The following is a 15,413-nucleotide window of genomic DNA, read 5'->3' on the forward strand; positions in this document are numbered from 1 at the left end:
TGAAATAACATTAAAATGATCAAGCCACAATGTTAGATGATCAATATTACTTTCCCCATTATTTTGGCAGCCGAATCCAAAAGCGTGATGGGTCTGTAACAGGCGGGGTCATCCCTTGAACCCTTTTTGAAAATAGGAATAATAACAGCCTTGGCCCAGGCGGGAGGAAAACCACTTAAACTGCCCGCATTGAAGATCAGTGCCAATATCTTTGCCCAGATGGCAGGATCAGCCTTGTAAAGATCTGCGGTAACCCGTCCGGGCCCGGTGCTTTTCCACCAGATGTCGAGCAAATGGCTTTATGGACCTCGTCTACGCTAAAGCGAAGTAAAATGCTCGCTAGACCGGTCTCGCCATGTGCCTGAGGCTCATCTAGATTGTCACCGCTGTACATGCCTTCGAAATGCTGCACCCAGCGCTCAGCAGATATAGTAAGTCTGTGTTAAGTTGACTGTATCAGAGAAGACGGGACTATAACAATGGCCCAGAACTTAGAGATATCAGACAGAACACTTACTTGTCCAAGAGTCTTCCAGGCCTGTTTTCTAATCAACTTTTTCCTCTGATAAAATACAGACTTGTAAGCCTTTCTACGTCTCCTAACCATGGCCTCATCCCTCGGAACTTGTTTGAGAGCCTGCAAAAACTTACTATGAGCCGTGGTACAGGTGCCATTAAACCACCTCTTGATCTTGGGCCATTTAACCCTGCTCTTAGATTAGAGGCTATCTGCTTAGTTATTTTATCAGAGGCATCTAAGACAGCTCATCCTTCGTGTTGGTGTCCAGACATGCTAGAATCTCTGAGGCAGCATACAGATTAGCCAATAAACTTTCTGGGATCACCCAATCCCACTTCAACCTACGTGAGTAGTCACCTCTGTTTGCTCTAGGCAAAAAAGGTTATTAGCTGAAAGAAGCCCCCTTTAAAAAATGCCTGATGGCGAGTGCTCGAAATGTATGGCCAAAGGTAAAAAGTCCTCCTGATCCTCTGTGGTAGTACAATTAGGATAACATTGATGGGTGTTAAAGTCACCTAAAACTATTATGTCAGAATAGGTGTGTTTGCCCTCACCGTAATGTTACAAGAAATCCCCTAGAGATGCCAGATGTTCTATCTGGAAGCTTCTAGTAAGAGAATTGTAAAAATTAACAACTAGCAGGGTGGGATGATTCTTAAAGGTCAGCTCCACGTCAAGCCGATGGGATGATTGACATGCTATCAATCTAGTTTGGCAGGAAAGTTCAAGTGAGAGCAATAGAAGAAGCCCCCTACTTGCTCTTCCCATTGTTGAAAAAATTGCATTCCTACAAAACAAGATAAAACCATCCAGATTCTTATAGGGTAATGATATGACACGATGAGAGGAGGCTTTGCCATATTACAATGCCTCTTTTTGACCTTGTGAGAAGTTGGCCTGGCATTTGATGGTCACTAGTTATAGTGGCCACCTTGCACCAGTCCAATTCGACTCTTATGGTAGAGAGGTTTAAGACAACCTTTTAAAGAAAGCTATCCTAGTGGTAGCTGTGGAGAGCAGCCTTCAGGCTAAGTCTCAGAGGAATGTAAAGCAGCTTGTTTTACCTTATAATCTCTTGAATTACCAAATGAAAGGACACCACACAGGTATGTATATCAAATATATATGTATTTATTACTAGACACACTCCACTAATCTCTTTATGAGATTCGAAGTCAGGCACACATTCAAATATCAACGTTTCACAATAAGTTAAGTACAAATATGGCTGGGGCCCTAGGGGCGTACCAGATCATATACTAAAAAAGAGGTTTAGGAAAGTCGACTTGCAGAATTACAAGGCCTAGGGCATGTAGAATCGCTGGGGCTTCACTAATGCAGCAAAAGCAGGTAAGTAACAGACCCACGGGAGACGCATGCAGTGTGAGAACACAGCCGCGGGTTCCCTATTGATTACAATGGAGCAAGTCGCGGTTTGATTTTTAAAGTTTTAGGGTACTTCGAGGAAGTCTACAAGCAAGCCACTTACAAGGTAAGTAATTCGAGGGCCAACACACACTAGGGCACTGGAGTGCACGAGTTACCTCACCCAGGGAAGCCGGGTGCATAGGTGTCTTTTGGTGTCGGGTCGCGTCGCTGTTTTCTATGGAGACCAAAAAAGTTTTGCTGCTTGCGAAGACTGGAGAAGTGTCCGGTGGAATCCAAGGCTGGATTCAAGATGAAGAGGACCTGAAAATTGAAGGGACAGTGTTCACAGTCACTTGCCAGTGACCCGGGGCCTGGAAGATGGATGCCCACGGAAGTCGGGTGATTTCAGGTGATCAAGGGTGTTTTGACTCTTCGCTCACGAGGACCAGGAGGCATTGACGATGACCAGCAGCTGAAATCAGAATGTTCCACAACGTCTGCAGCTTACTGAGATGTTGGCAACCGGATTGGAGCCAACAAGCCTTGGCAACAGCAAGTCTTGTGGAAAGTGAATAAAGTCAGCGGTGCAGACCAGCAAGATCTGAGGGACTCACCCAGCAAGGGTGAGTGAGGGCAGGCCTGGAGCAACCAGGAGAGCCCTTTGGTCTGATCAGAAAGTCTTCGGGGGACCCACAAGCCAACAAGCAAGGGATCGCAAAGACGCCTTGTGAGGAAATGCTTCACAGGAGCCCACGGTCACTCGGGATGGGGTAGGCCTCTGATTTTCGCTGCAAAACCTGCTGGAGGCTTGGGTCACAAATGGTCCAATGCACAAGTTCGTAGAACATCATAAAGGGGTTGCACTTGACAATAGTGCACAGTACCTGGGTATTGCTGTTCCTTGTCACTCGTGGGGTCTACTCGCTTCAGCTTTGCTGGGGACTCACAATGGCCATCAAGAAGTCAGGAAATCTACTTCTGGGGCTGCAGGGACTTCGAACTCCAGCAGGAGGGGGAAAGTTTGCGACCACTGATTACAGTTTTTGGTGCCTGCCAAGCAGGGGAGTCACTCCTTGACTCCAAGGGAGATTCTTCTGTCTTCCAAAGGTAGTGGAACGTCGAAGGGCCAGGATTCTTCTTTGTAGAGCGTCGTCCAGGGTTATCTACTTTGCAATGGCAAGGTTTCCTATCTTATACTGAAGATAGGGGAGGGACTAGCTCTATGACCACTCCTCTGGGAGGTTCAGGGTAGGGGGTGTTAACACCCACTTCCCTTTGTCCAGTTTCATGCCAGAGCAGGGACAGGTAGCCCCTGAACCGGTTTGAGCTGGCATATGCACAGAGGAGCCTACTGCTCCCCCAGTGCAGGACTTCAAAGCACTCTAGAAGTGTACCCACCCAGCCCCAATACACTAAATCCTGTCTGGAAGGTAGTGACACCTCCCTGTGACAGGATGCCTATTGTTTGGCCTCCTCCACTGCGAGTTTCAGTCAGCAGCAGGAGGGCAGCCCACTGTCTGTGCTGGTGGCATCCATTGTTACCACAGTAGGCACATGTCGTCCCCTCTTGAAGGGTGGGATCATACTCCCACATCATTGACTGATGTGGGGGTATGATTCCAAGTTGTTTGACACCAAACACAACATGTTTTGATGCAGTCATTCCAAAGTTAGCATTATAATGCACTTTAGAGTATATAGTTTAACCACATCCACAAACAGCCACAGAGAATAGATTCTGCCAGCTGCAGAGAGGCCCTGCTCATGCAGAGGCACCCCCTCACATTGTAAACCAAGCACCCTGCCCTCAGGATTGATAGGGCCTGCCATAGGGGTGGCTGATAGGTTTATATGTGTGTGTATGGTGAGATATAGGAGCCTATACCTCAGTGAGGAGTGCTAACACTACCTCACCCAGGCTGCAGTAGCAGGCCTGTGGTGTCAGATTTAGTCTGCTTCCCTGGGGTGGCATAATACATGCTTCAGCCCCTGGTAGGCCTGCGAAGTGCCTATGCCCTAGGTACCTAAGGTACCATATACTAGGGGCTCATAAGGTACCACAGTATCCAATCACTAGTGCATCTAATATGCACACCAAGTCATTTAGAGAGAACAGAGAGACTGGGGCCCTGATTAGCAGGGACCCAGCCAGACTATAGCCAGAAACCAGTGTTAACATCAGAAAAAAAGTGGGGGCAACATAAGTGCAGATCCTACTCTCCTACAGTCCTTAAGCCTGCTATGCTCCACTAAAGTATCTTCATACAGGAGGGACCTGGGATGTCAGATGCTGAAATAGACTTGGGTGGGTGGACAAGCACTGACTTAGGTGGAGAAACAGGTAAGACTGGAGTGTTAGAGTCCAGGGCCATCGGCTTGAAGCCCTGCGGCTTTACCTGGGCTGATGTTAGTCAATAATTTTCATCAAGTCCCTGTGCACTTAACAGAGGTTCGAATCTATTGGCCATGGGAAAAACAGGATCCATATTTCTACCCTGGACTAGCTTAGAAGTTCTAGAGGGCAACTGCCAGGGATGGATTAAAGATGGCTGGACAGAGGGATGAATGTACTGAAGGGGGACGATTCTGATTGCTTTATTAGAACTACCCCAATAATGGCAACCATCAAGCGCGTTGGTTTGTACAGGATGTCTAAGATTAACAATAACACAGCCCCACCTCCATATTTTTCCCAATCCTACGACCTATCCAGCCCACTCTTCTGGCCATAATGATATCAGAAGATATATTTTGCCCATTGACCACATTGTTATTACACCAATGAGTGACTTTGTGTATGAGGTCCAAGGAGGATTCCTTCGAGTTCTGAAAAAGTGGAGGGACTCCCACTAATACGACCGCCAGGGGAGCTGATTCTGGGAGCAAATCAATAATACTCTGGCTTTCGTCTTTCGACGTGGCAGGATGATACAAAATAGATAAGTCAGATAGGCCCCCTTTAGGTGCTCGCGAACGATATGTTTTGCCACCTGTGCCGCAGGAATCAGATTTCGAGGGGCGCAAATGTTCCTAAACCCATGGGACATCCCCTCACCCAATGGTATAGAGTTTTGTTTCGGCTGTGAAGCTTGATTCATGCTACCAGATGTGACAGGCGGTGTCCCTGGGCCAGACATCAATGCAAAGGTTGGCCTCGTACAGCAAGGTATTCATCCCCCCATCACTGTCTCTGTCCCTTTAGAGTGATCATTAATCGTAGAAAGAAGAGTGTTAAACCTCGCCTCAATGCCCTCCAGCTTTTGTCGTATGGGTGCTATGAGTTCATTAGTCATTGATTCCAGCCTGGAGAAAAGAGTATCCAACAGTTGTTCTGGCTGTTGATGAGGACTTAACCAGTGATATCTTCCGATGAGCTCTTTTGCAACTAGTTCTCTTCCTCTTAGTGGGGGGGCAATCTGGAAATGAATCATCTCCTGCTGTGGACTTAGCCGGGTCATGGTGGGAACCGCCTTCGGTGGAAGCACAGGCGAAGTCGCGGGAGGGCTGTAAAGGCCCAAACTGGAGGTTGCCCCAAATACCCCTACCATTTCTACTGCTATAAGATCCTGCACAAGTTTCCCAGTCTCCAAAGAGAGCCTTCTCTCAGTCAGAGCTAGCTCTTTCGATAGAACATTTGCTGCCCTAGTTAAGAAAATGGTCGATACCATATTGCCCCCGGTCGCTCCCCCTGGGCCCCCTGCAACCGTTTTCCTTTTGACGATAATTAATAGGGCTAAAATATCCGGTTTTGTAAAGGCTGAGATGGAAGCACCTTGATAGGTCAGGAAAAGCAAATTACACACTCCCTCAGCTGAGATGAACTATCAGCAGTATGCCAATGATGACCTAAGTATATAGATATATGAGCCATTAAAAGGCAGTGAAGGATGCTAATCACAATACCTTAGCCTTAGCCTTTGTAGGACGCCTGCAAAACTATAGCCAAAAATTCAGGAATCCAAATGAACCCAGATGAAAACCAAGAGACCTGGCCCAGCCCGGCCTCTTCCGGCCACTGACGGGCACAGACAGGCCTGAGTCAGCTTTTAAGCACCTCCGGGTGTGAAATGGCGGCGATGGTGCTGCTCGGGATGAAAGTCCTACCCCCTCTCCTGTGGTGCGGTCGTCCCATGCAGCGGGAGCCTGAGTCAGCTTTTGAGTGCCTCGGGCGCGAAATTGCGGTGATGGTGCTGCTGGGGCTGAAAGTCCTGCCCCCTCTCCTACGGTGCGGTTGTCCCACGCAGCAGGAGCCCAAGTCAGATTTTGAGCGCCTCCGGGCGTGAAATGGCAGCGCAAGGGTGCTGCTGGGGTTGAAAGTCCTGCCCCCTCTCCTGCGGTGTGGTCGTCCCGCTCAGTGGAGCCCGAGTCAGCTTTTAAGTGTCTCCGGACGTGAAATGGCAGCGCAAGGGTGCTGCTGGGGCTGAAAGTCCTGCCCCCTCTCCTGCGGTGCGGTCGTCCCGCTCAGCCGGGGCCCGAGTCAGCTTTTAGCTGCCTCCGAGCGTGAAATGGCAGCGAGGGTGCTGCTAGGGCTGAAAGTCCTGCCCCCTCTCCTGCGGTGCGGTTGTCTTGTGCCAGGAGTCCTTGGCAATAGTAGTCATTTATGCCAGGAGTCTTTGGCATTAGTAGTCATCTTGTGCCAGTTGTTCTTGTGCCAGGTGTACTTGGCATTAATAGTCATCTTGTGCCAGGTGTCCTTGGCATTAGTGGTCATCTTGTGTGAGGTGTCCTTGGCATTAGAAGTGATTTGTGCCAGGTGTCTTTGGCATTAGTAGTCATTTGGGCCAGGTGTCCCTGGCATTAGTAGTCATCTTGTGCAAGGTCTCCATGGCATTAGTAGTCATCTTGTGCCAAGTGTCCTTGGCATTAGCCGTCATCTTGTTTCGGGTGTCCAGTGTTTTTGAAGTCAGGATGAGGCAAAAGGTATTGTGTTAGTACTCAGTGTGTGCCACGTCCCCGTTGCATTTATGTAGTCATGGGTACCATATGTCGTTGGCATTAGTTTCCAGCATGTGCTAGGTGTCCCTATTAGAATGAGGGTGTGACAAACGTCCTTTATTGTATATGATGTTCATGGTGCACAGTGGTCTATGTGCAGGCTCCCAAGGCATACCATGCGTCCTGCATTAGAGTAGTGACATTGTCATATTTGTTCTTGGTGTTTACACCAAGGGTGTGCCTGTGGCACTTGGTATTGTTACTCGGGGTCTGCAGTGAACCTTTGTGTCAGTAGCCATGGCATGCGAGTTCTCTGTGTTGAAATAGTCCTGGAGTGCCATATGTCCTTGGTATTAGTAGTGGGCAGTGTGTGCCACGTGGCTTTGTTGTTAGTAGCCGGCTGTGAATGCCAGGTGTGTTGTGTGTGAATGGTCATGGTACTCCTGTCTATGAGTAGTCATGGCGTGGGAGGCGGTCAGGGTCTGCCAGGCGTTCTTGGCAGAATCAGTGTGTTTGCTTAGTCAGGATGTGCCAGATGTTAGTGTTAGAATCAGGGTGGGCCTGGTGCCTGTGTTTGTGCAGTCAGGATGTGCCAGATGTTAGTGTTAGTATCAGGGTGGGCCTGGTGCCTGTGTTCGTGCAGTCGGGATGGTCCAGATTTCATGTTAGAATCAGGGTGGACCTGGTGCCTGTGCTCGTGCAGTTGGGATGTGCCAGATTTTGTGTTAGAATCAGGGTGGACCTGGTGCCTGTGTTCTTGCAGTTGGGATGTGCCAGGTCTTTGTGTTAGAATCAGGGCAGGCCAGGTGCCTGTGTTTGCATAGTCAGTGTAGGAAAGTGGAATCTGACTGCATGGATGCCCCCACTTTTTTCCTGGTGTTTTGCTGTGTTTTTTACTTAGGTTGGCTGACATCCTGCTATTCAGAACCCCAGCCTATCTGCTTTCCCCTTTAAATTGATTACCAGTACTTTAGGTACACTCCAGATTGGATTCTGTGTTCGTGTAGTCAGGATGTGCCAGATGTTAGTGTTAGAATCAGGGTGGGCCTGGTGCCTGTGTTTGTGCTGTCGGGATGTACCAGGTGTTCGTGTTAGAATCAGGGTGGGCCTCGTGCCTGTGTTCGTGCAGTCGGGATGTGCCAGATTCCGTGTTAGAATCCGGGTGAGCCAGGTGCCTGTGTTTGTGCAGTCGGGATATGCCAAGTGTTCGTGTTAGAATCCGGGTGGGCCTGGTGCCTGTGTTTGTGTAGTTAGGATGTGCCAGATTCCGTGTTAGAATCAGGGTGGGCCTGGTGCCTGATTTTGTGCAGTCGGGATATGCCAAGTGTTCGTGTTAGAATCAGGGTGGGCCTGGTGCCTGTGTTTGTGCTGTCAGGATGTGCCAGGTGTTCGTGTTAGAATCAGGGTGGGCCTGGTGCCTGTGTTTGTGTAGTTAGGATGTGCAAGCTGTTCGTGTTAGAATCAGGGTGGGCCAAGTGCCTGTGTTTGTGAAGTCGGGATATGCCAGGTGTTCGTGTTAGAATCAGGGTGGGCCTGGTGCCTGTGTTTGTGCAGTCGGGATATGCCAGGTGTTCCTGTTAGAATCAGGGTGGGCCTGGTGCCTGTGTTTGTGCAGTTGGGATATGCCAGGTGTTCCTGTTAGAATCAGGGTGGGCCTGGTGCCTGTGTTTGTGCTGTCAGGATGTGCCAGGTGTTCGTGTTAGAATCAGGGTGGGCCTGGTGCCTGTGTTTGTGTAGTCAGGATGTGCAAGCTGTTCGTGTTAGAATCAGGGTGGGCCAAGTGCCTGTGTTTGTGCAGTCGGGATATGCCAGGTGTTCGTGTTAGAATCAGGGTGGGCCTGGTGCCTGTGTTTGTGCTGTCAGGATGTGCCGGGTGTTCGTGTTAGAATCAGGGTGGGCCTGGTGCCTGTGTTTGTGCAGTCGGGATATGCCAGGTGTTCGTGTTAGAATCAGGGTGGGCCTGGTGCCTGTGTTTGTGCAGTCGGGATATGCCAGGTGTTCCTGTTAGAATCAGGGTGGGCCTGGTGCCTGTGTTTGTGCTGTCAGGATGTGCCAGGTGTTCGTGTTAGAATCAGGGTGGGCCTGGTGCCTGTGTTTGTGCAGTCGGGATATGCCAGGTGTTCCTGTTAGAATCAGGGTGGGCCTGGTGCCTGTGTTTGTGCTGTCAGGATGTGCCAGGTGTTCGTGTTAGAATCAGGGTGGGCCTGGTGCCTGTGTTTGTGCAGTCGGGATATGCCAGGTGTTCCTGTTAGAAACAGGGTGGGCCAGGTGCCTGTGTTTGTGCTGTCAGGATGTGCCAGGTGTTCGTGTTAGAATCAGGGTGGGCCTGGTGCCTGTGTTTGTGCAGTCGGGATATGCCAGGTGTTCGTGTTAGAATCAGGGTGGGCCTGGTGCCTGTATTTGTGCAGTCGGGATATGCCAGGTGTTCCTGTTAGAATCAGGGTGGGCCTGGTACCTGTGTTTGTGCAGTCGGGATATGCCAGGTGTTCCTGTTAGAATCAGGGTGGGCCTGGTGCCTGTGTTTGTGCTGTCAGGATGTTCCAGGTATTCGTGTTAGAATCAGGGTGGGCCTGGTGCCTGTGTTTGTGCAGTCGGGATATGCCAGGTGTTCCTGTTAGAATCAGGGTGGGCCTGGTGCCTGTGTTTGTGCTGTCAGGATATGCCAGGTGTTCCTGTTAGAATCAGGGTGGGCCTGGTGCCTGTGTTTGTGCTGTCAGGATGTGCTAGGTGTTCGTGTTAGAATCAGGGTGGGCCTGGTGCCTGCGTTTGTGCAGTTGGAATATGCCAGGTGTTCGTGTTAGAATCAGGTTGGGCCTGGTGCCTGATTTTGTGCAGTCGGGATATGCCTAGTGTTTGTGTTAGAATCAGGGTGGGCCTGGTGCCTATGTTTGTGCAGTCGGGATATGCCTGGTGTTCGTGTTAGAATCAGGGTGGGCCTGGTGCCTGTGTTTGTGCAGTTGGAATATGCCTGGTGTTCGTGTTAGAATCAGGGTGGGCCTGGTGCCTGTGTTTGTGCAGTCGGGATATGCCAGGTGTTCGTGTTAGAATCAGGGTGGGCCTGGTGCCTGTGTTTGTGTAGTCAGGCTGTGCCAGATGTTAGTGTTAGAATCAGGGTGGGCCTGGTGCCTGTGTTTGTGTAGTCAGGCTGTGCCAGATGTTAGTGTTAGAATCAGGGTGGGCCTGGTGCCTGTGTTTGTGTAGTCAGGATGTGCCAGGTGTTCCTGTTAGAATCCGGGTGGGCCAGGTGCCTGTGTTTGTGCTGTCAGGATGTGCCGGGTGTTCGTGTTAGAATCAGGGTGGGCCTGGTGCCTAATTTTGTGCAGTCGGGATATGCCAAGTGTTCGTGTTAGAATCAGGGTGGGCCTGGTGCCTGTGTTTGTGCAGTCGGGATATGCCAAGTGTTCGTGTTAGAACCAGGGTGGGCCTGGTGCCTATGTTTGTGTAGTCAGGATGTGCAAGGTGTTCGTATTAGAATCAGGGTGGGCCTGGTGCCTGTGTTTGTGCAGTCGGGATATGCCTGGTGTTCGTGTTAGAATCAGGGTGGGCCTGGTGCCTGTGTTTGTGCAGTCGGGATATGCCAGGTGTTCCTGTTAGAATCAGGGTGGGCCTGGTGCCTGTGTTTGTGCAGTCGGGATATGCCAGGTGTTCCTGTTAGAATCAGGGTGGGCCTGGTGCCTGTGTTTGTGCAGTCGGGATATGCCAGGTGTTCGTGTTAGAATCAGGTTGGGCCTGGTGCCTGATTTTGTGCAGTCGGGATATGCCTGGTGTTTGTGTTAGAATCAGGGTGGGCCTGGTGCCTATGTTTGTGCAGTCGGGATATGCCTGGTGTTCGTGTTAGAATCAGGGTGGGCCTGGTGCCTGTGTTTGTGCAGTTGGAATATGCCTGGTGTTCGTGTTAGAATCAGGGTGGGCCTGGTGCCTGTGTTTGTGCAGTCGGGATATGCCTGGTGTTCGTGTTAGAGCCAGGGTGGGCCTGGTGCCTGTGTTTGTGCAGTCAGGATGTGCCAGGTGTTCGTGTTAGAATCAGGGTGGGCCTGGTGCCTGTGTTCGTGCAGTCAGGATATGCCTGGTGTTCGTGTTAGAATCAGGGTGGGCCTGGTGCCTGTGTTCGTGCAGTCAGGATATGCCTGGTGTTCGTGTTAGAATCAGGGTGGGCCTGGTGCCTGTGTTCGTGCAGTCGGGATATGCCAGGTGTTCCTGTTAGAATCAGGGTGGGCCTGGTGCCTGTGTTTGTGCAGTCGGGATATGCCAGGTGTTCCTGTTAGAATCAGGGTGGGCTTGGTGCCTGTGTTTGTGCAGTCAAGATGTGCCAGGTGTTCGTGTTAGAATCAGGGTGGGCCTGGTGCCTGTGTTTGTGCAGTCAGGATATGCCAGGTGTTCCTGTTAGAATCAGGGTGGGCCTGGTGCCTGTGTTTGTGCAGTCAGGATGTGCCAGGTGTTCGTGTTAGAATCAGGGTGGGCCTGGTGCCTGTGTTTGTGCAGTCGGGATATGCCAGGTGTTCCTGTTAGAATCAGTGTGGGCCTGGTGCCTGTGTTTGTGCAGTCGGGATATGCCAGGTGTTCGTGTTAGAATCAGGGTGGGCCTGGTGCCTGTATTTGTGCAGTCGGGATATGCCAGGTGTTCCTGACAGAATCAGGGTGCCACGTACCCTTCTTGTTAGCAGCTGTGTGTGCCAGCCAGGTACCTGGGTGTAATTGGCCAGGATGTGGAAAGTATCCTCAGTGTGAGCAATTAAGAGTCTCCACGTGGGCCAGGAGTAACCACTGTAGGCTTGGAAGAAGGGTGTGTAAACCCGAACACCTCCCACTGGTTCCTATTACAATCGGAACTCATGTGTGTTATTCTATTCCCTTGATTGAAAGGTGGGACACAGGAGGCGCTCTGTTTTCATTATCACCAACACCCTGTCCTGGTTTTTGCGGCTCTTCCTGGCTGTGAAAATGTTTTTCCCATGGAGGTGCGGAGGAAGGGGAACAGTGGGACGTCATGCGCGGCACATGACCTTAAGATGAGGCCCAAGGACGCCCTACTGACTGCTCCGCCTAAAGTTTCCTGCTTGGCCCTAGTCCCAGCACCTTCCCGCTGCTGATAACCTCACCCGAGCCTCCCAGCGACAGACAGTAGCAGATACGTCACCGGCACCCCTGCATCCTGCAGAGCTGACGCCTTGTTAACAAAACAACGGGTTATTTTTGTTCTCCCGGGCCTAGCTCTCCATTTTGGTAAAAAAAACATGGAACTGAGAAATATGAATTTGAAGAGATTTGATGTCTGTGGAGGCACCATTAGGCCCAGGGCCCAAGTCCTAAAAACAGAAGTGGGGGGACTAACTTTGGGGCATATCAGGAAGGCCCGGCGATAATTATCGCTCAGCGCTCTTAGCGCTAGGATAATTATCGCCGGCTAGCGTCGATTTTTATCGCTGAGATAGCGTGCTATTAGCAACGCTTATCTCAATAGCGATAAAAATCCTCACGATAAGTGGCTAACGTGAGATTATCGCTGGAAACCCAGCGATAATCTCACGTTAGCTTGTTGATAGGGACAGACAAACTTAGCCATGATATCCTCCTTCCATAGGATATCATGGCTAAGTCAGAAAAATACCAGACGTAAAAAAGCAGCGTTAACCGCGGTTAGCGCTGCTTTTTTTGTCTCTAACAGGGTTAGCGATATTCTTGATAATAGGAGAAATGTCGCTTAGCGACATTTCTCCTATTATTTTACTCTGGAACGCCCCCTTTGCATCTCATTAGGGATGCAAGGGGAAGCGTAGTGTAAAAGGGTGCTAACATGCGAATTTGCATGTTAGCACCCTGTTGTTGATAGGGTGCTAGTTTTATCTCTGCTTTTTTGGCTTTTAAAGCCAAAAAAGCAGAGATAAAGCCCTTGTTGATATGCCCCCTAGTTAGGCAGTATGCAAGTGACATCATGGCGCACAACATCACGGCATCCAACATCACGGCGCGCAACATCTCAGCGCACGACATCATGGCGCACAACATCACACACGGCATCACAGGAATTGACATCATACAAAGTGGCATCACAAGCCACGACTTTACAGTAAGTGGCATAACAAGAAGTGACATCAGATCTAAAGCCCTCACATATATGTTTAGTAGGTCTATCATGTGTACGTTTGAGCGCATTGCGATGATACTAGCACAGTGAGCTATGGAAGATATGTGACTTCTATACCTTGTAGTCCCCCAGTTTTATGTAACACATCCTGTACATTCATTTACAAATGTATATAATTTATTGTATATGCAATATGCAGGTCTGATGTAAAGCGCTCTGACACCCTGCATCGGGATGAGTAGGACTAAACAAGAAAAAATAGTGGTACTTAAATTATTTCAACGGCTTCTCAGAGGCAGTAAGCTCTATAGAAATGCAATTTGTTTTGTGTAAATACTGGGGAAGACCAACACATCTGACATTCTTACAGTGCATGCATGTCTCCTAAACAGGGACTGAACAAACTGAAAAGCTGACTCTTTTAAGTATGTGTGAAGTGCTAACATGATGTGAGCCTTTAGTTCCCATCCGCTTCAGTTGCATTAGGTGTGAGGCTCCTGACTGCTCCCAGCCAAGAGACTCAAACAAAAGGAGGCCTGATGGCCCCCCAAATTGAGCCTTTGTTATGGGTTCAGCAGGACTCTAAAATAAGAAAGCCCCGCCCCCGCCTGCATGTTATTGCTTGTTCTAGATGGAAAGCAGACGACGTGCAGGCGCTTCTGAAAGTGTCCCGGTGTTTGGAAATTACACCGGTACCAGTTTAGCACAATATTCAGTGGGGCCCAAATACTTGGCAGGGTAGATGGCATCCACCCTCTGAAAATAGTGGGTTGATGCCGTCCACCCGCGTGTACCCCCGACTCGTGCCCTGATTAGGCATTACCTTACCTTGTAAGGAGAAAAGACACTGAGGCTGGGCGGTACTGGTGGGGGGGGGGGGGGGTTAGCCGAACGCACCTGATACACTTGTGGCCTGGTACTCCTTCTCCCGGAATAACCAGGTGCGGGGATAATGAAACGTATCAGTAACACCACTGGGCCACGGGGCAGGAAGAGGGCATACATGGCAACTCATGATGGCTGAAGCCCAAAACGGCTTGATTTTCGCTGCCTTCTGCATGAAATTAACTCTGCTTTAATAAAGGCCATTGGGTAAAATACATTCCCCCAATTTTTCTTTTCCAAAACCTCCCACTTTCCTGGTGTAAAAAGTGGACAGGAATGATAGTGTCCCCCAGGGCTTTAAGTGGGATGAAAAAACTGGGGGGTCCCTCAAAGGGACGTGGCCAATGTAATCAAGGGCGTGGCTTAAGACGCATTTGCTAAGAATTTGTGCTTAGCATAGTGTGCCACCCGACTTGTATTTTGCTGTTTCTGTCATTGCGTCCAGATATATGATACAAGTAACATCATACCTACAACAAGTCAGGACTATTGGCTTTGTCAATGGTTGTTAGTTGCATAAGATAAATACGCAGCAACTGTGGCTTGTATATAATGTTGAAAACGCTTCTACTTAAAGCCCTGGTGATGCCACGACAATGCTGCTGCTCCAGAGTTTCAAAAAGCGAAGTGGGAATTTGCAGTGCGCGTTATTCAATAGGGTCCCCTCACTCGCAACAGCGCTCGGAGTCTTGTGTTTTAAAAAGCAGGCACATGGGAGATGTAAGAAGCAAGGATGTCCCTTCCCCTACAACGCTCACTTGCCATTATGTCATGCTGTAACTTCTCCTCTAGTGAGAAGTGAGCAGTGTGAGCAGCGCACATCGAAGTGACTGCTGTCACTGCAGTGGAATGAAACGGACTGCCTGTGACTGGGGACAAAACAGAGCCCGATAGAGACCCGTTTGGAGGCCCCCTTTAGAAAACTGCTGGTGCTCAGACCCGGTGAGACGCGGCCCACTTAAAGCCCTGGCGTCCCCCACCTGGCCCCGGTCACCAGCATGTGCGGCGCATGCCCCAAGTCCAAGCAGCCTAGCAGCCACACTGCCTCCCACACCTTCCCCCCGGCATGGCACCTCACAGCATCAGTCTACAGCTGTAAGCAGGAGGTGAATTGATGCATTAAACCCACCAGACTGTGGAAAATCCTGCATCTCTTTCTTTCTCCTCAGAATCCTTGACTAGCTCTTTCCCCCGTGCTATTGTTGGAATGAAGAAGAGATTCGCACAGCACATTGGGCATTAAGAGCAGCAGGAGTGGTTCCCCACATGTTGTGTAGAGTTATTGTTACCTGCATCACTCTTTTCCAGCACCTCCACCAGGATGGTCTCGTTGTCAGGTGGTGGGTCTTCCACTCGCTCCAGCAACGCTTCTACCAGCTCTAGACGATTGGAGGGAAAGATTCCAACATGGTCCCCAGGTACGTACTGCAGCTCCTTCTTCCCCCCGATATCCAGATGGACGAGGATGGTGGACCGGCTGCAAAGTGCCCAGGTAAAAAGTGGGGTCATTAAAAGGAACATTTTGGAGAAGCTCAACAGCTGCTAGACAGTAGTTCTTTACAAAACAGAGGGTCTCACTTTCAGTATATGGCCAAAATGCAATGTGACTACTCTGCTCCA

At 49.9% G+C, this 15,413-nt stretch overlaps 1 protein-coding gene across 4 annotated transcripts in view; it reads right to left on the reverse strand.

The window, feature by feature from the left end:
• Positions 1-15,413, reverse strand: part of NOS3 (nitric oxide synthase 3) — an 819,509-nt gene that overhangs the window by 154,362 nt on the left and 649,734 nt on the right. For all 4 annotated transcript variants that reach the window (XM_085628483.1, XM_085628482.1, XM_085628485.1 and 1 more), the window contains one exon: positions 15,083-15,270. In XM_085628483.1, the coding sequence (XP_085484609.1) occupies positions 15,083-15,270 (188 nt within the window). The remainder of the gene's footprint in view (positions 1-15,082; positions 15,271-15,413) is intronic.

The sequence above is a fragment of the Triturus cristatus genome, chromosome 10 (genome assembly GCF_964204655.1).
Source record: "Triturus cristatus chromosome 10, aTriCri1.1, whole genome shotgun sequence".
NCBI lineage: Eukaryota > Metazoa > Chordata > Amphibia > Caudata > Salamandridae > Triturus > Triturus cristatus.